Source organism: Mustela nigripes, chromosome 13, assembly GCF_022355385.1.
Source record: "Mustela nigripes isolate SB6536 chromosome 13, MUSNIG.SB6536, whole genome shotgun sequence".
NCBI lineage: Eukaryota > Metazoa > Chordata > Mammalia > Carnivora > Mustelidae > Mustela > Mustela nigripes.
This window is the reverse complement of record NC_081569.1, coordinates 70,232,050-70,258,322: the sequence shown is the minus strand read 5'-3', so window position 1 is coordinate 70,258,322 and position 26,273 is coordinate 70,232,050. Positions and strand designations below refer to the sequence as shown.

General features: G+C 37.2%; 1 protein-coding gene across 4 annotated transcripts in view; it reads left to right on the top strand.

Annotated features, from left to right (window-relative positions):
- ATOSA (atos homolog A) overlaps nt 1-26,273 on the top strand; it is a 94,407-nt gene that overhangs the window by 43,188 nt on the left and 24,946 nt on the right. For 3 of the 4 annotated variants that reach the window (XM_059372853.1, XM_059372854.1, XM_059372852.1), the window contains exons 3-6: nt 20,857-21,041; nt 22,737-22,939; nt 23,214-23,339; nt 24,304-26,146. In XM_059372853.1, the coding sequence (XP_059228836.1) occupies nt 20,857-21,041; nt 22,737-22,939; nt 23,214-23,339; nt 24,304-26,146 (2,357 nt within the window). The remainder of the gene's footprint in view (nt 1-20,856; nt 21,042-22,736; nt 22,940-23,213; nt 23,340-24,303; nt 26,147-26,273) is intronic. The other variant, XM_059372855.1, reaches the window with a different exon arrangement.

The window sequence follows — 26,273 nt, the reverse complement described above, 5'->3', positions numbered from 1 at the left end:
GCAGGGAGCCTGCTTCCCTCTCTCTCTCGCTGCCTGCCTCTCCATCTGCTTGTGATTTCTCTCTGTCAAATAAATAAATAAAATCTTTAAAAAAAAAAAAAAAAAGAATTCCCATATATATCCTGTCCACACAGATGACAAGATATCCATATATCCCACTATCCATATCCAGTGCCATAGTGGTACATTTATTATAATTGACAAACTTATGTTGACATATCATCACCCAAAGTCCATAGCTTACATTAGAGTTCACTCTTGGTGAATAAGAATATATATATTTTTTCTGGCATTTTATAGGAGGTAAATATTTTTTAAAATACTTTTTTTTTAAACTAAAAATAAGTGATATACATTGAAAAATGGTATTTTGGGAGGCAGTTCTTGTCCAGACAGTTTTTTGCTTTTTAAAAATTTTCCTTTGCACTCATTGGGCATTCTAAATTAAGTAAAAGATGGCATTTTTTCAAGGGATTTATTTTGCATGTTTATTTATCAAGTCAAAATGTCTTTATTATAAGCCTTCTAAACCTGATAAAGGGTATCTATGAAAAATCTACACCTAATATCACACTTCGTGGTGAAATATTCAATACTTTGTTGCTAAGATCAGAAAGAAGGTTTGCACTTTAGATACTTTTTTTTTTTATTTTTTCATTTTTTTTAAAGATTTTATTTATTTATTTGTGAGAGAGAGAGAGTGAGAGCGAGCACAGGCAGACAGAGTGTAAGGCAGAGTCAGAGGGAGAAGCAGGCTCCCTGCGGAGCAAGGAGCCCGATGTGGGACTCGATCCCAGGACGCTGGGATCATGACCTGAGCCGAAGGCAGCTGCTTAACCAACTGAGCCACCCAGGCATCCCTAGATACTTTTATTTTTTAAAAAGATTTATTTTAGAGAGAAAGAAAGTGCACATATGGGAGGGGAGAGTCAAAGGGAGAGGGAGAGACAGAATCTCAAGTAGAGATCCCCTCCACCCCACCCTGAGCACAGAGCCCAAAGTGGGGCTCGATCTTATGACCCTGAGATCATGACCTGAGCCAAAGTTAAGAGTCAGATGCACAATTGACTGAGCCACATGGGAACCCCTCACTTCTACACCACATTTTATACCTACCCATTGCCATAAGGTAAGAGGAAAAAATTAGCATAAAGACTGGAAAGAAGGAAGCAAAATTCTATTTTGCAATGACATAATTGTTTATTTTTTTATTTTTATTTTTTAAGATTTTATTTATTTATCAGAGAGGGAAAGAGGGAGAGAGCAAGCAAGCACAGGCAGACAGAATGGCAGGCAGAGGCAGAGGGAGAAGCAGGCTCCCTGCCGAGCAAGGAGCCTGATGCGGGACTCGATCCCAGGACGCTGGGATCATGACCTGAGCCGAAGGCAGCTGCTTAACCAACTGAGCCACCCAGGCGTCCCAACATAATTGTTTATATAGAAAATCCTAATATGGGACACCTGGGTGTGTCTCAGTCCTTAAGTGTCTGCCTTTGGCTCAGGTCATAATCCCAGGGTCCTGGGATCAAGCCCCACATAGGGCTCCCTGCTCAAAAGGAAGCCTGCTCCTCCCTCTCCCCCTGCTTGTGTTCCCTCTCTTACTATCTCTCTCTGTCAAATAAATAAAATATTAAAAAAAAAGAAAATCCCAATATAAAGGATTAGGAATGAATGACCTAAGCTCTGTCTTTATGAATCTCACTGGTTAGTAGCTTTAATACCAGTACCTATCAGAAGAAATACACGAGGAAGTAGAGAGGTTTCCCCTATGCCTCAGTTATGTGATGTTTAAACTTGTTCTTTCATAAATAAGAGTTTGGGCTTTAAATTGTAAATAATGGAACCATTATGGAGTTTCAGGCCAAACTAATCAAATTTATATTTTAGATAGAATTCTAACAAGGGAGGTGGGGCTGGATGGGAAGGGTAAGAGACTAGATGCAGGGAGGTCAATCACAGAGCTGTTGTAATTATCCATGCAAGAGATCATGGCTTTAGTAGTTTTGACAGGGGTCACAGAGGGAGGAATGAAGTGGCTTAGAGCCATTTATAGGACTCATAGTTACCAAGTTTTTTGCTTGGGCAATTGAGCATGGATAATATATTATATGGAGAACTCAAGAGGGAAGAGCAAGTTTGGCATTGGAGGAGAATGGGTAGTAGGGAGAAGTAGTATGTAATATTGGACTTGGTGAATTCTAAATGTATTCATCATTATTTTTATTTTCACTTCCCCTTTATTCCTCACTCTTTTCTCTCAGTTTTCTCCACTTGCCCCCACCTTGACTTCATTAGGTAGTTATGCCGCAGAACAGAAGGGTTTTCTTTTTCTATTTCTTTTTGAGTGAGAGTGATTTAATGATTCAGTATTTCACATGCCACACTTCTGATCATCACAATTGTGTAAGGTGGTAAGATAGTTTCTATAATTGCTGAGGATTAGGATAGTACCCACCTTTCCTCCTCCTGAGTTCCAGCTAGGAGTATGTGCACATGATTGATAGTAGAACAAGAAAGTATCAGTATTAAACTGGGCATGCACCCTATAATCCCCCTTGTGCAAGGCTTCTGGAAACCCACTTATGCCTGATAATTTCTCTCCCTCTTTTATTAATAGGGAACATGTGGCTCTAGGCTTTAAGCATGCCTTATCCAGAAATCTACAGATAAGTACAAAAATATCTCCTTTGACTTTGAGGAAGGGACAACAAATATGGATCCAAATTCCTGGCTTTTAGTTTTTGTGTATAAGCTTAGGCTGCTTTAACAATATGCCAGAGACTTGGTGGCTTAATCAACAGGAAGTCCATTTTCTCACTGTTATGGAGGCTGAGGAGTCCAGGATCAAGGTGTGGGCTGATTTGGTTTTTGGTAAGGGTTTCCTGACTTTCAGAGTAATGTCTTCTCATTGTGTGCCTGCATGTTCTTTCCTGGTCGTGTGTGCCTGGAGAAAGATATTCTTTCTATTAAGGCCCCCATTCATGTTAGATTAGGATCTTACCCTAATGACTTTATTTGAACTTAATCACTTCCTCAAAGTGCTATCTCCAAATACAATCACATTGTATTTGAGTAATAAGTTAGGGCTTCAACATATGAGTTTTAAGGGGACACAATTTCAGTCCATGGTGCTTGGTAACCTCACTTCAGGGGTGGTCCAGTAGTATGACTATTAAAATCATACCAGTCATTTGGTTTTCAAATATTTGGAGATTTTCCAAATAACTTTGTCTTACTGTTTTCTAATTTAATTTTGTTGTGGTTGGAGAATATACTCTGGTTGATTAAATCCTTTTAAATTTATGGAGACTTGTTTTATGACCTAGAATGTGGTCAGTTTATTTTGGTAAATGTTTTGGGTATCTAGTAAAAACGTTATTCTGCTTTTGTTGAGTGGAGTGTTCTGTAAATGCCAATTAGGGCAAGTTGTTCAAGTTTTTTATATTCTTACTGATTTTCTGTTACTTATTTTGTTGATTATTGTAAAGGGGGGTGTTGAAATTTCCATAATTGAGTACCTATTTCTCCTTATATGTAGTTCTGTTGGTTTTTACTTTACACATTTTGAAGATATTTTGACAGAGAGAGATCACAAGTAGGCAGAGAGGCAGACAGAGAGAGAGAGGAGGAAGCAGGCTCCCTGCTGAGCAGAGAGCCTGATGCAGGACTCGATCCCAGGATCTTGAGATCATGACCTGAGCTGAAAGCAGCGGCTTAACCCAGTGAGCCACCCAGGTGCCCCCATTTTGAAGATATTTTATTAGGTACATAAATGTTTAGGGCTGTTATGCTCCTTTGATTGATTAGCCTCATAATCATTATGAAATAGCCATCATTGTCACCTGCAATGTCATTTGTTCTGGAATCTGTTTTATCTGATATTAATATATCTACTCCAACTTTCTTTTGATTAATGTTAGCATGGTATATCTTTTTGTAATCTTTAACTTTTAGCTTATTTGTATCTTTATATTCAAAATAGGTTTCTGATAGGTAATATGTAGTTGTGTGTTGCTTTTTTATCCAATTTGACAATCTCTGCTTCTTTAAACTATTTGCATTTAAGATTATTGTTGATATGGATCGGATTAAATCTACCATTTTACTCTCTGTCCCATGTAGTCTTTTTTCTATTTTCACTTTTGTTTTTGGTCTTTTTTGGGATTTTTTTTTTTTTAAAGATTTTATTTATTTATTTGACAGAGAGAGATCACAAGTAGGCAGAGAGGCAGGCAGAGAGAGAGAGAGAAAGAGGAGGAAACAGGCTCCCTGCTGAGCAGAGAGCCCGTCGCGGGACTCGATCCCAGAACCCTGAGACCATGACCTGAGCCGAAGGCAGCGGCTTAACCCACTGAGCCACCCAGGCGCCCCTTTTTTGGGATTTTTTTAAAAGTCCACTTTATCTCTTTTGTTAACTTACTAATTATAGGGCTCCTGGGTGGCTCAGTTAGTTGAGTGAGTGCCTTCAGCTCCGGTCATGATCCCTGAGTCCTGGGATTGAGTCCCACATCAGGCTCCCAGCTCCATGGAGAGTCTGCTTCTCCCTCTGACCTTCCCTTTCATTCTCTCTCTCTCTCTCTCTCTCTCTTTCAAATAAATAAATAAAATCTTAAAAAAAAAAAAGCTTACTAATTATAATTAGATTTTGGTATTCTTTGGTTTTCATTTTGATTCTTTTTTCTTTGTTTTTGTTGTTTTATTGGTTACTTTAATGTATGTGTTAATCATCTTTAATTTGTCACAGTTTACCTTCAAGGATATTATACCACTTTGTGTATAGTATAAGAACCTTATAATGATATAATTCCATTTCACCCTCTTCTGACTTTGTACTATTGTTATGATGTGTTTTACATTGTTATGAATCATAGAATTTCACTACTAATTTTCCTCTATATAGTCCATTCTATTTTTTAAAAGATTTTATTTATTTATTAGAGATAAAAAGTTAGAGCATGAAAAGGGAGGTTAGAGGGAGAAGCAGACTCCGCATGCGGCTGGGTGTTCAATTCAGGACTTGATCCCAGCACTCTGGGATCATGATCTGAGCTGAAAGCAGTCGCTTAACCAATTGAGCCACCCAGGCACCCTAGTCCATTCTATTTTAAAATGTCTTGAAAACCATTTTATATTTTATTTACTTGTTTGTTTATTTTTTAAAGATTTTATTTATTTGACAGAGAGAGGCCCAGCAAGAGAGGGAACACAAGCAGGGGGAGTGGGAGAGGAGAAGCAGGCTTCTCACTGAACGGGGAGCCTGATGATGAGCTCCATCAAGAACCCTGGGATCATGACCTGAGCTTAAGGCAGATACTTAACCACTGAGCCACCCAGGTTCCCCCATTTTATATTTACCTACACTGATGATTTCCAGTGCTATCTGTGTAGACCCACATTTCCAAATGGTATCATTTTCCCTTTCATAGAGGAAGACATTTTTGGTAATGCAGGTTTGTTGCTGATTAGTTTTTTTCATCTTTTTTGTGTTTAAAGAAATATTCTGCTTGGTTTTTTGTTTTTTTTTTTTAAGAATTCTAGTTTGACAGGTTTTTTTTTCTTTCCTTTTAAAAAGTTATTTTGTTTATTAGAAAGAGAAAGCGCACAAGTAGGGGTAGCGGAAGGGAGAGGGAGAGGCTCCTCGCTGAGCAGATGTCAGTTTTCCATTTGTGTGATGAAATTTTTAAAAGTTTATTTTTGTCGCATAAATAAGAGAATATAGTAAATTTTTTTTAACTTGTGGAGCACATGTACAGGCAAAAAGTATGTGCATTATAACTCCTCACACAGTGATTACCCAAGAACAGTATCGGTCTTTTGTGTAATGATTCCTGTGTGACTTGCCTAAATTAGAGGTCTACCAGTCATACTCGAAATATCTACCATTTTGAATTTTATACCAATTATTCCCTTGTATTTTTTTTTTTTAAGATTTTATTTATTTATTTGACAAAGAGATCACAAGTAGGTAGAGAGGCAGGCAGGGGGGCGGGGGAAACAAGCTTCCTGCCAAGCAGAGAGTCCAATGTGGGGCTCAATCCCAGGGCGCTGAGATCATGACCTGAGCTGAAGGCAGAGGCTCAACCCAATGAGCCACCCAGGTACCCCGCCTTGTATTTCTTTATCGTTTTACCACATATGTATGTAATCATCAAGTATCGCATTTAATTTTACTTGTGTTTTAAGCTTTTATGTAAATGGAGTCATCTTACAGTCTTATATAACCTGTGGGTAGCTATCACTTGTTCTTGTATTTAAGTCCACTGTCATATTGTGTCCTCTTTTATGAATATGCCACAATTTATCCATTTCGTAGATGATAGAATTTGTTCTGGTTTCCAGGATTTTTGTTACTACAAATACTGCTTCTTTGAATATTCCTATACTGGTCTCCTAGTGAAATGGGCACAAAATTTTTTCCGTTTTTTTACTGAGCAGAGTAATTTTTGAGCTGTAGGGCATGCACTTCTTTGCTAGATAATGCCAGGTTATTTTTCAAAGTGATTGTACCTGTGTTTACTTTTACTAGCAGTATTTAAGTATTTCAGTTGCCCTACACATTTACTGACACTTATGGGGTCAGACCAATTTTTCCTCTTAAATCTGGTGATTTTGAAATGGTATGTCATTATAGATTTAATTTGTGCTTTATGATGATTAGGGATGGTTAGCATCATGTGTTAGCTTCTCAGGATTCTTAGGTAAACTCTTCTGGATGTTCATCTTTTGTTGGTGACTTAGGTTACAGATTTTCATTTTCTGTATTGGGCTTCTTTTCAGTCTATGTGGTGCCTTTGATGTAGCACTTTGCTCTGTTTGAACAAGAAGTTCTTATAGCCTACAATTAATAAAGACACTGTTCTGCTCAACAACCCACTTGGAAAATATAGATAATTATTTTAGAAGCTGGGGCTCCTTTTATAGAGTTGCTAGTAGAACATGTATGAGGAAGCAGGAAGGCCCCCTTTGGAATGTTTGAAAGATGGGACTTGGGGAAAAAAGTCTGAGGAACAATTAGGAAACAAAGTATTAGCTTTCCTTAGAGGTTTTTACTCCCTTTATTTGTTTAGTTTTCTCTAGCTCTACTGTTACTCTGTTTTCCTTATTTTTATATTTTTTCCCTTCTTATTCTGCTATTTGTTGTTTCCTCTTCATTCATTTTATTTCTCTTCCTTTCCTCCCATTTCTCTCTGTATTTTGATTCCTAATCTTATTTTATTCTTTTCTGGTTGTTTTCTTTTAAAAATACCCTTATCTCCTCACAAATGACTACAGTTGAGTTGGTAAGAAGCCAGGAAGGGAATATGGATGGCACTCACAGGCTAGAGACTTTGTGTAATTGGAAATTTGAATTGAAGAGGAAAAGGAAATGTCTGTTAGGACTGCCACGTATAGTCCTCTGGGAAGAGAATTGCTTTCAAAGTTGTGTGGTGTACAAGTTTTACCTTCCTTATCCTTGTGTAAACTCTGTTTACTCTTGTGTGGGCTAGAAAATACCATCTTCATTAACAATTAGGGGGAAAAAATCCAACAATAAATAAGTTACACAAATTATATCGAAATTTTTTATGAACTCGCTGATTGTTTTACTACTATAAAAAGAGTTGTTTATTTTGTGTTGGGCCTTTGTAGCATTTTTAGTTAATTATTTTAATGGAAATGCTTTTATGGTAAATTCAAATTCGTAAGTAATTGCTTCTCTATATTATGCAATATTTGCAAAGGTGGAAAAGGAGTTACTACTTATTTTATTACTTGGCTCTAAGTAACTTAGAGAACATAGAAACTTAGTGTGGCCTGAGTACTGAATATATAAGGCCTGTCATATCTCACATTATACCTTTTGTGCTTTCAGAAAAGGTAAATTTTGGTCTTAAAACTAGAAATATTCAGCTTTTAATATTATTTAGGTCCTGTTTGAAGAAGTTCAAAGTGTTTTATAGAAACTATTAAACAGGGCACCTGGGTGGCTTAGGTCATGATCCCATGGTCCTGGGATCGAGCCCCACATCGGGCTCTCTGTTCAATGGGGAGCCTGCTTCCTCCTCTCTCTCTCTGCCTGCCTCTCTGACTACTTGTGTTCTCTGTCTGTCAAATAAATAAATAAAAACTTTAAAAAAATAACTATTACACATAAAATATCTAAGAATGATCTTATGTTGATTTTGTTCACTATTATCTTGAGCTTTTTTATGTACATAGAATTTGCAAAATAATAGTTCCTGTAAGTCAGAATGTCTACAAGCACGAGCAGCAGCATTAGACAAATGTGAGAAAAACTTTAAGGCACTGAAAATAATTAAAATACCCTGATTTCCACATGTCAAATCACTAGGCCGGCCTTCTCTTCATTTCCAATGGTTATACTGGTTGTGCTAATTATTTTTTTTTTCTGGTTGTGCTAATTATTAACTATAGAGTAGATAATTAGTAATTAGAGAATTAGCCAAGGACTTTCCTTCAGTTTCTGTGAGATTTAGTGTGATGAAATCTGTGAGACCTGCCCCTGAAAATTACCTACTCTTAGTATTTTAGAGAAGACACTATCAGATGGTAGAAGCAGCTATTAAGTTGGAATTGAGGAAATAAATTCTCTTGAAAAACTGATTACTAAGGCCCAGGAACATACCTGAATATAGTAATTTTAGTGGTGGGAGGGGTGATTAACAACTCTTTATTACAATTTTACTGTGAATGAGTTAGATTTTTGAGAAAAATAAATAGTATGTAAAATAGAAGTTAAAGAACTTCTTGTACATTGCTTCCTATCCCAACCACCTTCAAGCTGCCATTTGTTGTAGGCCTCATCATTTGAGTTTACCTGCCCTATAAAATTCTTCAGAGCTGGTCATACTTCAGCATAGATCTTAAGATCATCTACAAATGCTAAAGCCTTTTAATTAGCTAAATAACTACACTTAAATATTTTTAAATTTTGCTTATGCATTCATTGACCACCTTCTATATGCCAGGCATTGTCCTAAGCACTGATAATGGAATGATGACCCTACCTGGCTCCTATATGCATAAAGCCTGTGGTCTAATTAGAGACATACAATCGTTATAGCAGTGTGAGAATTGCAGTGGGAACACCTGAAGCTTATGAGAGGGTTTTCTTCTGTATATGCTTCCCACCTAAGTTGAAATTAACTGAAATAGGGATTAAAAAAAAGTTGGCATGTTTTCAACTTCTCCATTGGAAAGTATGCTGTTTCTAACAGTGTACTCTTTTGTTAAGCCTTTAAATTCCTGCTTCTCTTCCCTCTTTGGTGTTTTCTGTCTTGTTCAAAACTCGGGTTTGGTTTGGGTAGCCATGGCTTATAGCAATTCATATCATATGATAGATACTGAAGAGACACACTTGGGTTGAAACATCTTATGTCTCACTGGCAAAAAATAGGATTCAGAGTGTTTGCATGGGCATAGAAACAGACCGTTCTGGGAAGAATGCAGAATAGTAGCCATGTAAACTGGAAAGTCCAGTTAGAATTCACAGGAAAGCAGGGATTGGGGATTAGATACGAAGGTGTTTTACAGTAAAAGATCAGAATCTATATTCAGAGGTTGGATAACTGATACAGTATGGACAACAAAAATGACCTGAGTATGAAGCCAACTAGCTAAGGCTGAGTTTCCATCCATGATTCTTCCCTGAACCAGGACTGGAATTGGACTAATAGGCCATTATATTGCCATATGTGTCGGAACAGTTCCTTTACATTTCTGAAGTCCAATTTCCTAAGGTACAAATGAATGAAAATACATGCTTTTGATGGGGTTTTTTTTTGAGTTCTTTGATTTGTGACTTTTTTTTTCTTAAGATTTTATTTATTAGAGAGCCCGAGCAGGGGCAGAGGGTAAAGGAGAAGCCTAATGCCAGCCAGCCTCAATCCTAGGAGCTTGTGATTGTAGCCTGAGCCAAATGCAGACACTTAACCAACTGAGCCACTCAGGCAACCCTAATTTGTGACTTCTATACAAAAGCCAAGGCTTGGCTTTTTAAAATTTACTTTATAAAAAAACAAAAAACTTTTCCCTTGTCATTTTGCCCACAGAAGCTGCTTATTTTTCTTTGAAAATAAAGGGACCACTCTTGGTTTTAATTAACTCTTACTGTTTTTAAATGCAGAAAATAGAACACCGAAACACTTTATTTATAAGCAGATGTAATTGTACAGTTTTGCCAAGCTTTATAAGAATAATGTTTTGAGGTGGAATATCCCCTTGCTTTTTCTGGCAGTGCATAGTCTAGACCTTTCCATAATATCTAAAGCGAAAGAACTTTAAAAGGAAAGACATAAGGCAAGAAAGGAGTAGTTGTCCAAATTCATATAGTACCAGGAATCCTTGAAGATAGTCTCTCTGAGTTGAAAGGTTAGGTCTGAGTCACTTTTGTGTGGAATGAAAAATAAGTGTGAGCTTCTGTGACTGAGAATTAAGAACTATTGGTGTTAATAAGCAGGTTTATAGAGCAAATTCTCTACTTATAATATGTGTGTGACTTTGGGCAAATGATTTTACAGACTTAGTTTTCACATCTTCAAAATGAGAGGAAAACCTGTGTCATTTTATTTATATTTATCTTAAATTTAACAAACACTTCCATAGTGATCACTATGTGTCATAATAGTCTAAAAAATTTTTTATAAATAATCATTTAATTCTCTAACTACTCCCTGAAGGTTGATACCATTATTATCTCCATTTAATAGATACAAAAACTGAGGTAAAGAGAAGTTGTGTAACTTGTACAAAGACAAACAACTAGCAAGTAGTAGAACTGGTTGCCTGACCTCAGAGTTCATGCTCTAAGCTATTAGTCAGTGTTCCATCATGAGAATTAAAAGGAAGATGAACTTGACAAAATACTTCACAACTCATGGTGATTTGTTTAATTGGATGTTTGGATTATGTGACAATTAAAATTTATGGCCAACATTTGAAAAGATAGATTATAAAAACGTACATATGACTTGATATTCCAGATGATACCTCAGAATACTGCAATGCTTTAATTATAATTTTGCACTTCGGTGGTTATTGTATTATGTAGAAATACAGCAAAAATATTTGATTGAATTCAAACTACATGCAAGTCCAGAAATTTGCTTTTAGAAGTAAGTCTTTGGGGCGCCTGGGTGGCTCAGTCAGTTAAGCATCTGCCTTCAGCTCAAGTCATGATCTCAGGACTCTGAGATCGAGCCCCACATTGGGCATTCCACTCTGAAGAGCCTGCTTCTCCATCTCTCCCCAGCTCTCTCTTGACTCAAATAAATAAAATCTTAAAAAAAAAGTCCATGATAAGTTTGTTTATAGATCACTTGCCTTTTCCATAATAGAATATGAGGACTTTTTAAAATTCAGTTTATGTTTTGTTGTTGTTTAACAACAACAAAAAAGAATATTTTTGTATATGAAGAAACTATAAATGAAAATATTTATGTGTAACTAATGTTAATAGAACAGTAGTGTGCATGTGAAATGACTCTTGCTCACAGCTGCAGCTGCTATTTTTTGCACTTACCATTTAGGTCAACTTTGCCTTTTATTTTGTGCTTAAAGACTTCTTATAGTATGAAAATCAAGTTGTACTTAATTGAAGAAAACTGGATTCTAATTCCAACAGTATACAACTCTGAACAAGAAAGCTGGAGTTTTTGTGCCTTATTTTCTTCATCTGGAAGTGAGATAGATTAAACTACATGATTTCTTTTTTTTTTTTTTTTAAGATTTTGTTTATTTTATTTGACAGAGATTACAAGTAGGCAGAGAGGCAGGCAGAGAGAGAGAGAGAGAGAGAGAGGAGGAAGCAGGCTCCCTGCTGAGCAGAGAGCCCAATGTTGGGCTCAATCCCAGGACCCTGGGATCATGACCTGAGCCGAAGGCAGAGGCTTTAACCCACTGAGCCATCCAGGCGCCCCTAGACTACATGATTTCTAAGAACCTTTACAATTCTCACTTAAAACGGAACCATACAACACATGCCTTTGAGATTGGAACATATAGATGAGAAACCAAAAATTGTTCAGTGTATGTAGAATTTAATCCATTAGGATATATACATCCATGAAATATTAGGAATTATAAAGAAATAGATGGTTTGGGTTACCCGTGGAACTATAATAAAATGCTTAGTTTTTCCTGAAGTGATGGTTGATTTGCACTGCTCTATCCTTTCCTTTTTCATGGCCTCATTTGTGTTAAGTGCCTCATATCTGGGCAAAGGTTGGCTGAAGTTAGCAGTACAGTCTGTTCATGGAGCACAGTGAAACTTACCCATGTGGAGATTAAATTCATGACCTTAGGACTGTGGCCAGCACTCTGAAGTAACCATTCATAGCCTAGATGGATTATGTAAGTTCTAGAGAAGAGTATAAAGTCAGTGAAAGATCAGTGTGGAAGTGAGTTAGGAAAGAGCTCTTTTGTGGAAAAAAAAAAAAAAAAACAGGGACTTGAGAAACTCTTGAGAAATCTCAGAAGTGTTAGAAAGAAGCAGCAGCCATGTTTAGTAGGTAGAAAAGAACAAGTAGTAGTACAAGGAAGGAAATGAGTAGAGCATAGGAAACAGTTTGACTGGCACATAGAGACTATGTGGGAAGAAGTGAAAGAGATGAAGAAGCAACAGTGGAGACAGCTAAGACTCTGGGTGGAGTTTGAAGCAGGGTCACATCAGAGTGTATCTCCAAGAGGCAGCATTCCCATCAGAATCTGGCAGGGTGCAGCCAGGTGTGGTGGTCCTGGCCCTAATATCAGGCTTAAGAGTGTTCATTGGGATCAACATCAGTTAGAGAGCCGTTAAAACAAACACAGAAAACTTTGAGCCGAGAGGCATGTAGTAGAATGGCTTCTCAGAAAGATTATTTGCACTAGGGTGGGTGCAAAATGAGTAAGAGGGGGCTTAGAGTCCTACAATATAGCCAATATATGGTTGAAGTAATTCAGGTATAAAATATAAGAGCCTAATTTACCTAGCTGTCTTGAAGTTAAAAAGGAACATTTAAATCCAAGAAGAATTTATTATTTAGTATTTATTCATCTGGGAGAGAGAGAGCATGAATGGGGTGAGGGGAAGAGGGAGAGGGAGAAGCAATGACAAGGAGGGAGCTCTACGATGCAGGGCTCAATCTCAGGCCCTGAGATTATGACCTAAGCTGAAGTCAGACACTTAACCAACTGAGCACCCAGGTGCCCCAAATCCAAGAAAAATTTAAAAGAACATGTTAGTAAGATTTAGTGACTATATTTTAGGATCATAAAGAGGGAGAATTTCTACCTTTGTCTCAAGACTTAGAAGGGGAATTCTTTTATTCTTATTTTGAGATTTGGGAACAATTTTGAATGATGATATTGCCTGTTAAATACTTGTTTTTATAGAAAGGGCTGTTGTGATGCATGAATGGCTATTGTGCCCAAGGAGAACTAGGAAAGTAGGCTTTTGTATTTATCATCTATACTCTTCAGAATAACTGGCAATGTATGTCACATCTGCCTAATCTTTCATCATCACTGTCTACTGAGATCACTGTTGTTAAATAAGGACACCAGTGACTTCCTTATTGTCAAATCCAGTGGTCACTTCTTTGTTTACATTTTGTTAAACCTCACCAGTGTTTGAAACCATTGGCTATGCCCTCCTTGATTTTTTTTTCCTTGGGCTTCCATGATACCATACTTGACAGCTCCTTCTGTTGTTTCATCATCCTCTCTTACATCACTACTTGGTGGAAGGTCCCAGAGCTCTGTCATGAGTTCCCAACATACTCTTCTAGGTAACTCTTAATTCTAAAAATTCTCCAAATGCCAGTGATTCCTTCAACTATATCCCCAAGCCTGACAGCTATAGTAACCTCCTAAATAGTATACCTACTTGGTTCTTTTTCCTATTAACCTTCCTTAAAGCCCTTCAATGACTTAACATTGATTTTATGACAGAATTGAAACTCCTTGCTCTAGCTTGAGAATCCTGTATAATCTCTGGTCCTTGACCATCGTTCTAAACTTCCATCTTGTAGCAACACTGTCTCTCCCTGCTGCTGCCATTCCATCCTCACTCCTCCAGCACATACCCACTCATTCTCACCTTGGACCCTCTGGTTAGAATGCTCTTTCCTGGGGTGCCTGGGTGGCTCAGTGGGTTAAAACCTCTGCCTTCGACTCAGGTCATGATCTCAGGGTCCTGGGATCGGGCCCCACATTGGGCTCTCTGCTCAGCAGGAAGCCTGCTTCCCCCCCCCCACCCACCCGCCTGACTCTCTGGCCTGACTCTCTGCCTCCTTGTGATCTCTGTCAAATAAATAAAATCTTAAAAAAAAAAAAAAAAAAAAAAAGGAATGTTCTTTCCCCAGGGCACCTGGGTGGCATAGTTGGTTGAGAGACCGACTCTTGGTTCTAGCTCCGGTCTTGCTTACAGGATTGTGAAGTTGAGCCCAGCACTGGGCTCTGCACTTAGTGCCAAGTCTGCTTGGGATTCTCTCTCCCTCTGATGCTTGTTCTTTCTCTCTCTCTCTCTCTCTCATAAATAATCCTTTAAAAATGCTTTTTCCCCTCATTTTTGAATAACTAGATCCTTGTTCAGGTCCAGCTTAAATGTTGCCTGCTCAGAAAAGCCTTCCCTGAACATGGGACATAAAAATATTCACATAATCATTCGCACATCACTCTTACACTTACAGCATAGCACTTAGCCCCATCTGATATTCTTCTTACCTTTTTTAAAAAAGATTTTATTATTTGACAGACAGAGATCACAAGTAGGCAGAGAGAAAGAGGAGGAAGGCTCCCCGCAGAGCAGAAAGTCCAATGCAGGGCTCCATCCCAGGACCCTGGGATCATGACCTGAGCTGAAGGCAGAGGCTTTAACCAACACTGAGCCACCCAGGTGCCCCCTGATATTTTTCTTATTACTCTGTTCTTGTTTTTCTCTACCACCACATGCTCCAATTCCCAGTGTTTAGGAAACTGCCTGGCACAGAGCAGGTATATAATACATAATTGTTGAATAAATCAAGTCTTAATACCTATGTACTGGTTTTGTCAACAGAGTCCAGTTCCTTGAGCATAACCTCTTCCACTAATTCTTTATTTTTTTTAAGATTTTTTTTTAAGATTTTATTTATTTATTTGAGAGAGAGAGAGAGAGATCGAGAACAAGTAGGGTGGAGAAACAGAGCAAGAGGGAGAAGCACATCCCCTGCTAAGCAGCGAGCCCCATGCAAGGCTCAATCCCAGGATCATGACCTGAGCTGGAGGCTCAGACTCAGCCACACAGGTGCCCCTCTTCCACTAATTCTTAACACCCATTCTCAGTTCCCTACATATATGTTTCTCATATTATTGGTATGAAACTCTAGATCTCCATTTTTTTTTAATTTATTTTTAAAAAAGCAGAAAGAAGAAAAAGGCATTTTAAACTGCCCAGTTCCAATATTTCAACCATAGGTATGCTGTTACCTATGTTTGTCTTTACAAGTTCCTGTATTAAATAACTAAACTGGAGTGCCTGGGTGGCTCAGTGGGTTAAGCCTCTGCCTTTGGCTCAGGTCCTGCACAGCAGGGAGCCTGCTTTCCCCTTTCTCTCTGCCTACTTGTGATCTCTCTCTTTCTTTGTTGAATAGATAAATTAAAAAAAAATCTAAATAACTAAACTGTGACCTACTAAGTAGGAATCCTATAGCACAACAACTAAATAAAATATGTGACATTAGGTAATGCTTTTATTTCATGTTATTTTTCAGTTAATAAGCCTTGTCATTTAATATCAACCAGAGAACATAGTTTACTTAAAATTTAGCTTATTTGTTTTTATGTTCACTTTATGGGGCTGATAATATGTTGTTGTATGTGTCTTTCTATGCATGTGGCACATGTGATTCTACAAACATAGGATCATAATATTCTTTCTTTTGAAATACTGTGTTTTCACTTTGGAGATGTTTTGTAAATAACTTATCAAAAGTAGATCTATATCATTAATTTAGATATAACTGTACCACAGTATATTAACTGTACCACAGTATATTAACCAGTCCTATATTGTTGGATATTTAGATTTATTCCATTTTTTTAAAAAAAGATATTTATTTATTTATTTATTTATTTGAGAGCGAGAAGGTGGAGGAGCAGAGGAAGAGGGAGAAACAAACTCCCCGCTGAGCAGGGAACCATCCCAGGACCCTGAGATCATGACCTGAGCAGGGGGTAGATGCTTAACTGACTGATCCACCTGGCACCCTGGTTTATTCCATTTGTTTTTTAAACTGGTATAAGCATTTTAATAAGTATCCTTTTTATTCAGCTTAGTATACATGTTATTCCCTTGATAAATTTGTAGAAGGAGAATTTTGATGGATTTAACCAGATTGACTTCCATGAAGTAAAAATAAGGACATTGACTTTAGAGAAACTTTTCTTTTAATTAACAACCCCGAGGTGGTTCTGCTTCTCTTGTCATTGTATTCCACGTCATGAAAAGCATGGGATCTTTCTACTACTTTCCCAGACTTTACAAGTAACCAGAACACCATGTACAGCAGCCCCATGATGGGTAAGACATTATTCTTCCATTCCATCTAGACAGAGCTTTGAAGTAGCTCTGAGCTGCCCTGGCCTGGGTTTGTGTTCTAAATGACATGATGAGCGCTGCTTCAGACAGGCTTCTACTTGGGGTCTCTGGAGAAGGAAGTAGTGGTTCTGGCCTCTCCCCTGAGTGTTTTTCTGAGCTACCTCTGAAGAACAGAGATTCTCAGGGTTGAAAGAACTCTTGCAAATCTAACTGAGCTACCATTTCATATCTAAATCCCTCTAACCACACCCCTGGCATGTGTCTATCAGTCTGTCCTTGAATACCCCTCGTGATAAAGAATATACTTCCAGGAGAGTTAGTCCATTTTATCTATGGATCACTCTCATCAGAGTTTTCCCAAGGGCCAAATTGTTCACCTCTTTTGTTAAACTGAACTGGATGGAGTGCCGGCCAGTGTACAGAAGCAGCCAGTTTGGTCAAGGCTCCCAGTCAGACGGCAGTGTAAACACAGTCCTCATGACAGTCTTGGTGGTAGAGGGACTCTACAACTATGTTTTGATTCATTAATCCCCAGTCTCCAAAGATTTGTCCTTCATAACCTGCGAAAATTTGTAACATCCTGTTTTCTTAATGTTACACTTTCCATCAAAGAAATCATTTCTTCTAAACTACGTAACTACTAGGTCAGCCTAACAGTCCATATTTGTCTAGATACGAAACACCTTTTGTTTTTGGAAGAACAAATTGCTTTCATAAGTACTGAAATCATAATTTATTTCTGGAATAAGCTGTGTCCTCAAAATACCAAGTTTTATCTATTGAATTTTCTTTTTTTTTTTTTTAAGATTGTATTTTATTTTATTAGAAAGAGAGAGTGAGAGAGAGAGAGTATGAACAGGAGAATGGGGCAGAGAAGAGATGGAGAAGCAGACTGCCTGCTGAGCCTGATGCAGGCTTCAATCCCATGACACCCGGATCTTGACCTGAGCTGAAGGCAGACACTTAAACCAACAGAGTTTAAGTGTTGGTTTAAACTCTGCACAGCGGAGAGTGCAGAGTGCACTCTTGTCATTGTGCACAATGACACACACTGGGGAGTGTGAGGCAGCCAGAATCCCCTGGAATTTTTTAGCTTACAGTTGAGGAGATAATGACTAAATCAACTAAATTTTAGTAAATGCTGTATTCAAAAGTGCTTTTCATAATAGCTTAATTTTTATCACTTTAAACTTGATGATTCCTAGTGTGTAAGCAATGCTGTGCTAGGGCTTTAGAAATAAATTATAGTTTTTCAGACATAAGGATAACACTCTTAAACTCCCTACTCTGTGTGCACTTCCCCCTTTCTTAATCTGACCTTGTAGGTTTTTTAATTTTTCAAGTAGTAGCACACAAATATGAGACTTACTACTTAGGTTGTAGACCATCCTTCACGTGGAGTAATTGACGTCTTGGCATCACTCACCATTCTATAGATTAGGAGCCATTGCTCTGCCACAATTCTTAGCTTTCCAGGATTACCTGACAAACTCAGGGCAAGGAACAACATGAGCCGAGAGAAATCTCCCAGGAGCTGAAATCATGCCAGGTAGCCCATGGGAAGCCTGGAGTAACCTTGAAACCCCACAGAACCCCCCAGAAAAAGGGCTTGAGTGGAATCTTTTACATCTTTTGCTTCCCTCTGAGGGACACCAGGATTTAATTCAGTGCGTCCCAGGAGACTAAAGGAGACCCTTAATTTTTTTAATCTGATTGACTCCTGGAGGAAAGTTGAAAGCTGAGACTACTATCTTGTTGGCTCATTATTATAAATTAGGGTCTTATTCATGGAAACTACAGATCTTCCTTGACTTACAATGGGGTTATGTCCTGATAAACCCATTGTAAGTTGAAAATATCTTAAGTGAAAAAAGCATCTATCCCTCCTAACCTAGCAAACATCATAGCTTAGTTTAGCCTGCCTTGAACATGCCCAGAACACTAACATTACCTTCAGCTGGGCAAAATCATCTAACACAAAGCCTATTTTAATATAAAGTGTTGACTATGTTCTGTAAATTATTGGATACCATACTGTAAGTGAGAAATAGAATGGTTGTGTGGGTATAGAATGGTCATAAGTGTATTGGTTGTTTACCCTCTCCATCATGTGGCTGATCTAGAGCTGTAGCTCAGTGCAGCTGCCCAGCATTGTGAGAGAGTCTCCTACCATATTGCTAGTCTGGGCAAAGATCAAAATTCAAAGTAAGGCTTCAGCTGAGTACATACCACTTTTACACCATTGTCAAGTCAAAAAATCATAAGTTGATCAGGGATTGTCTATAATTCTATATAATGTTCCACAAAAAATGAAAGAAGTGTTCCAAAATGTATTATTTAAATATGTATTGCATATATGTTATTTTTACAATCATCTACAAAAATATGTCATAGCAATATATCTAGCTGCAATGAAAGAAAGCAGGTATGGAGCTGTTAACGACCTAGATTCTGGAGACACACTGTAGATTCAAATTCCAACTTTGCCCTTGCTAGCTGGGTGATCTTGGGCAAGTTACTTTTCTATGCTTCAGTTATCTGTAAAATAGTGGTAACAGTTCTCACCTCTTAAAGGTGTTCTAAGGATTAAATGAGTTAATGTGTAGAAAGTACTTAGAACTAGCAGTGCCTGACAATGTTACTAAGTGTTGGCTGTTATTTTGTGTTGCACATGGCCATTTAAGGAAATTTTTCTGAATGGTCTTAACACACCAGCTCAGTAAAGTTGGCTTTTAAGGCTGTTTCTTTTCCTGATAAGCCTTCCTAAAGCTAGAAATGGGCATTCTTCATCATACCCTTCAAGGCTATTCACTATCTTTTTTCTTTTCCATGCTTTCTCTGTACAAATTCTCTACCTAAGTTGTGTTTTCTTGGGTTCTGCTCATTGCCTACCTCTTTTTTATTTTAAGTTTTTTATTTCAATATAGCTGATGCATAGTGTTACATTATTTTCACGTATACAACGTAGTGATTCAGTTCTCTGTGCTATGCTTACTGCAGGTGCGACTACCCTCTGTCACCATACAATGCTATTACAGTATCATTGACTATATTCCCTATGTTGAGCCTTTCCTGTGACTTATTTCGTAACTGGAAACTTGTATCTCCCATTCCCTTTTACTCATTTTGCCCATCTCCTACCTCCTTCCCTCTAACAACCATCAGTTTGTTCTCTGTATTTATAGGTCTGATTCTGCTTTTTATTTATTTCAGTGCATACCTCTTTTGCAAAATTTTACCACTGCTATATGAATAACTTTGGAATTTATCGAATGCTATAGTGTTCAATTTGCTTTTAAAGTCATTTCTGAATCATCAACCCTTTGCGGACAGGAGCTATGTGCAATACAATTCTTTATTCCCTGTCACCTAGTACAGTGTATTAAGTACTTAAAGTATGTGTTAACTGGATTGCAAAACCAATTGAATATTGTGTATGTATATTTGCACACATGTTTAACGTGTGTAGCAGGTTAACACTTTTGGAATTTAACTGTGTTTCACAAACTTGGAGCACTTACGAGAAATATAAAAATTACTACAAATAAGTGAAAACACCTGCAGATTAGATTTTTTTTGACCTGCATAGTAACCAAAAACAGCACACTTTTTATGTTGTAATTTGGGCCTACATCAACTACTGGATAATTACAGCTAGCATTTCTCCTTTGAAACTAATACTGCACTTTAGCATAGGCAAAGAAAGACTTCATAGTTCTCAGTGTCCACAGCGCAGAATTAGGGTTTTGAGAACAAGGAACTAGATAAGAAAGGGACAAGGGAAAGAGGGGAAAAACATACAATTGAATTTGTATCTTCCACTAATATGTAATAATAATAATAAAGCATTTAGCTAAAAATATATGACACAAGACTTTCAACCTTTTGGTTATTGGTGTAATTTTGTATGTGAAAACTGTCGCACTTGACATCCAAAAATCTAAATATTTATAGAATTATAAGTGAATACTTGAATCTTGGACATTTTAGTCGAAGTTTACATAAAAATAATTTTGTGCTATAATTTTAACCATCTTTGTCTTGACTGAAATTTGGAATTATCCATCTTCTCCTTACCCTGTATAACTTGTGAATTAAGAGTTTACTATATTTTAATTGCCTAATTTTTATTCCTCTTTTACTCTTTGTTAGTGAATATACTTTAATATGAATTGTGACATTAGGTATTTTAGGTATAAAATGTGAGTTCTTATCAAGAATATATTAAACTGAAGACTCTTCTTTCTTTCTTTCTTTCTTTCTTTCTTTCTTTCTTTCTTTCTTTCTTTTAATACCAGATACTCTAGATGAATATTTTGAATATGATGCAGAGGAGTTCTTGGTCTCTTTGGCCTTGTTAATAACAGAAGGTCGAACACCTGAATGTTCTGTAAAAGGTCGCACGGAAAGTTTCCATTGCCCTCCAGCACAGTCATGTTACCCAGTAACTAGCAAACATGAGTGCAGTGACAAGCTGGCTCAGGTGAGAATTGTGTGTTGAATACTTTTTATTTATATTTATACAAACTAGTTTAAATTGTCATCATCTGTGTTATATCGTAATTCCAGTGTTCACATTTAAATACAAAAATGGTTAGAAAACCATAGTGAATGCAAGTTGGTGCAGCCAGTTTGGAGAACAGTGTGGAGATTCCTTAAGGAATTAAAAATAGAGCTCCCCTATGACCCTGCAATTGCACTCCTGGGTATTTACCCCAAAGATACAGATGTAGTGAAAAGAAGGGCCATCTGTACCCCAATGTTCATAGTAGCAATGGCCTTGGTCGCCAAACTGTGGAAAGAACCAAGATGCCCTTCAACGGACGAATGGATAAGGAAGATGTGGTCCATATACACTATGGAGTATTATGCCTCCATCAGAAAGGATGAATACCCAACTTTTGTATCAACATGAACGGGACTGGAAGAGATTATACTGAGTGAAATAAGTCAAGCAGAGAGAGTCAATTATCATATGGTTTCACTTATTTGTGGAGCATAACAAATAGCATGGAGGACATGGGAAGATGGAGAGGAGAAGGGAGTTGAGGGAAATTGGAAGGGGAGATGAACCATGAGAGACTGTGGACTCTGAAAAACAATCTGAGGGTTTTGAAGGGGCGGGGGGGTAGGAGGTTGGGTATTATGGAGGGCACTTTGTGTGGTGCATAAACAATGAATTCTGTTACACTGAAAAGAAGTTAAATTAAAAAAAAAATTTTTTTTTAAAAAGAGAGATTGGCCAAGGGGCACCTGGGTGGCTCAATCAGGTAAGCATCTGCCTTCAGCTCAGGTTATGATCTCAGGGTCCTGGGATTGAGTCACAAGTCAGGCTCCCTGCTCAGCAGGGAATCTGCTCCATCTCCTTCCCACTTGTGCTATCTCTCACTATCTCTGTCTCTCTCAAATAAATAAATAAAATATTAAAAAAATAAACTATAGTGAAAAAAAATCCTAATCCTGGACCATAGCTAATTACCTTGACTCTTGAAAGCACTATAGGTAGCTTTGCAAATCAGCATACATGTTGACAGCCAATTTCATACCTGCCTTCTCATATACCAGAATTAAGATTATTACTACTGACTTTATGTTTATTTAGTGGAATTATCTTCATGATTATTTTCCTTGCATTAGTCAGTGTCCCTCTGATACTTTTTTCCCCCCATGGAAGGATAATTTTTGCTATCCTATTAGTGTTTAAAAATTGGTAGGTAATATATAATTTGTTAAAAGACAGTTCCTTTCTCAGTCTAAATTTATACTTTTAAAATCTTGTCTTTTTTGAACATTTAGTGAAAATGAATTTTTAATATTTAGGTTTTCACTTGGAATGAATCTTTCTTCTGTAACAGTGATACACTTAACAAACTATCCTAGGCCACCTGAAGGCCTTTCAGATACTGTGTTATGGCCGTTATTTTTCCACAAAATAAAACAAAAATAACCCCCAAGAAAATTTGCGTCATACCTGTTTAGTACTAATCCGCACTGTGGAACTCAATAGTATCAATCCATTACTTAATGATGAACTCTAAATAGAAGAGCCTAGGCAAAGCTCTGCCATTGGTGACTCATTTCTCCTATAGATGTCTTTTTACAATTATAGTTTTAAAATTTAAATATAAAATTCCTTGAGCAATTGAGACATTTTGCTTATATTCATTTCCCCCTTAAGTGTCGTCAAGCCAGAAGAACTAGATCTGAGGTCTCGTTGTTGTGGAAGAATAACCTTCCAATCATGGTGGAAGTCATGCTACTCCCAGACTGCTGCTACAGTGATGATGGGCCCACCACAGAAGGAATTGGTCTCAATGATCCTGCAATTAAGCAAGATGCATTATTATTAGAAAGATGGATTTTGGAGCCAGTTCCTCGACAGTAAGTTGTTGCACTGTTGAAGTTGTTCCTGGTAAATCAGGCTTTCCATTGCTTTCTATAAATTATTTTAGTAATATGTCATGTCTTTGAATTCTTCTACTTATGGAGTAAAATTTAGACATTTAGTACTTATGTGACTTGCAGTGACACTACTTAATGCATGTCTAGACTCTTGAAAACACACATCCTGAATGTTTGTTTTAGCTCCTATCTTTCTACAATTCAGTCATTTCATACTTGCTGGCATTTAAATGATACTTTTTCCTTCCCTTAGGAGTGGAGATCGATTCATTGAAGAGAAGACTCTTCTGTTGGCTGTCCGCTCATTCGTGTTTTTTTCCCAATTAAGTGCGTGGCTGAGTGTTTCTCATGGTGCTATTCCACGAAATATTCTTTACAGGTATGTCTTGGGCAAAATAAGAATAGTGTGTATTCAATTATGTTAGCTACTGAATGATAGTTTACCTTTTAAACAGTTAATTTCCTTCATTTCTAAATGTAAGTAGATAAAATTTACTGAAGTTGTTCTCAAAACAAGTTAGGGAAATTTAAATGGGAATCACTATGAACTTTGCTTTTTGGGTTAAATTTGGTATAGAATAGTTTTCAGAGCATTTTTTAGCTTTCAAGAACCAACAGTGGACTTAATGCTGTCATTATAAATACATTAGAAAAACTTTTTGGACTGCTGAATTTCCATAATGGTAGACTTAATTTTTTGTATTGTGAAAACTATAAATTTATAGGATGCTGAACAGCTCTCTAATTGACTCTGTAGGCAGGTGGCCATGAGATCACTAGTATCTCTTCATCACCTTGTACAACAGAATTAGCTGAATCCATTTATTTAGTAGTAGATACAAAATTTATTTTTCCTGTTTTGACAGATAATTTTAACTTACAGTATTCTCGAGGCTTAATGCTTAAGTAGTCTAGTGTTCTTAAATAGATCATCCCTGTTCTAAGCATAAACTACTGTACTTTTTAGGTGCCTGGGTGGCTCAATTGGTTGAGCAACTGCCGTGGGCTCGGGTCATGATCCCGGACTACCGGGATCGAGGCACGCGTTGGGCTCCCAGCTCCATTGGGAGTTTGCTTCTCCCTCTGATCTTCTCTCTCATTCTCTCTCTGTCTCTCTCTCAAATAAATAAATAAAATCTTTAAAAAACTATTATGCTTTTATTGGTTTTATCAGAATGACATGCATGGTAAAGTAGTTGAAAGTAAAGCCTTTTTACTTCGCTTTAACAGTAATTAATGTAAACAAAGATAAGTATATGATGATCTGGAATTTTTTTATAATATACAATAATATTACAAATTTTATAATCCACTGATTCCCTATTTTTCCTGTACAATTCTAGAATCAGTGCTGCTGATGTAGACCTGCAGTGGAATTTTTCACAGACTCCGATTGAACATGTATTTCCTGTTCCCAATGTTTCTCACAATGTGGCCTTGAAAGTCAGCGTTCAGTCCTTGCCCAGACAATCTAATTACCCAATGTTGACCTGTAGTATTCATGCTAATATTGGCCTTTATGAGAAAAGAATTCAAGAACATGAACTTAAAGCCCATCCACACCGCAATTCTAATGAAGCAGAACAAAGTAATACAAATAGCTCACAGCGTCTGTGTAGCAAACAATCTTGGACCATGGCACCCGAAAGCATATTACATGCAAAAAATGGCACAACTCCAGAATATACTGCAGCCGTCAAAAATGTCAAACTGTATCCAGGCACTGGCAGTAAATCTGACCATGGAACATGTCAAGTCAATATTCTGGGCTTCAGTGGTAGAGGAGATAAAAAGTCACATGAAACACCAGTGAGAACTTTAAAATCATTTTCAATGATTGATTCTAGTGTCTCTAGCCACCAGAGTTCCTGGCAATCAGTTGGTGAGACTAATCCTTTAATAGACTCTTTAATTCAGGAGCGACAAGAAGTTATTGCAAGAATTGCTCAGCATTTGATTCATTGTGATCCAAGCACTTCACATGTTTCTGGACATCCATTTAATATGCAGCAGTCTAGTTCACTTAATTCAAAACTTTTCCGCGTTTCACAGGAAAATGAAAATGTGAGGAAATGTAAAGAAACATTCTTTGTTTCTTTTGGTAGTCCAGAGCTTACCTCATCAGAAGACATCGGTGAGGGAAAAATTCAAGTAAAACCAGAAACTCCTCAAAGTGCCTCTGGCATTTCTGATGGTCTTTATTCTCGTCAGTCTTTTGTTGAGACTAATCCTTTGATAGGCTCTTTACTCCAGGAGCGGCAAGATGTTATCGCAAGGATTGCTCAACACTTGGAGCATATTGATCCAACAGCGTCACATATGTCCCGGCAGTCATTCAACGTGCATGACTCCAATTTGGTTCCTTCTAAAGTATTCAGGAGTTTGTATGAAGACAAAAGTTTGTTGAAGAAAAACAGGGATGACACCTCCGTTTCCATTTCTAATACAAAATTTTCCTTATTAGAAGACAGCAGTGAAGGGGAAAACTTAATACCCAATAAATCATTGAGTTCTTTTCAATGCAATAGTAAAGTCAAGTCCTCTTTGAAACCTCAGATAAGAACTCTGTATCAGGACAATCCTAGTGAAATCATTCAAAATACATTTCTAGAGACACAGAACAAAGCTACTGGTGTTTTGACTCCCTCGAAAATGTCTCACTGCAAAAAAAATAACTTAGATTTGATAGTTAGATTGGAAACTGCACTTTCTGACTGTCAATTTAGTGAGCAAGAAATTATCCATGAAGTTGATAAAAAGTATTCAAATTGCAACAGTATTGACAAACAGACTTGCCCAAATAAGTATAAGGAAAAAGTAATAAAAAATGAAAATTGTAATCCAGAATCTTTTAGCAATCACCAATTTGAGAATTCCAAGAAAAATAACTCAAAAATAAAAACTACTGTGTTGGAAATGTCTGGATATTTGAACAAACATGAAAATAAGTACTCAAATAAAGACTCAAAAAGGCCCAAGACATGTGAGCAAAATACTCAACTTAATAGTGTAGAAAATTATCTCAACGATAATGAAGTTTTCAAATGCAAAAAGTCAGACTCATTGAAAAATGAACAGGATAAGAAAGAAGAGACAGTTGATGAGAAGTCGCAGAACTGTTCTCAGAGAAAGAATATAAAAAACTGTTTGTCTACATGTGAACGACTGAAAAGTACAGAGGTATTGGTAGGTAACGTCTAATATTTCAAATATATTTCTTGAACATTTATTATGGTTTGAATTTTGTTTACAGGAACTCTAGTTGTAAAGGCCCAAGGTGCCTATTAATTATAGTATACAGTCTTTTAGAATA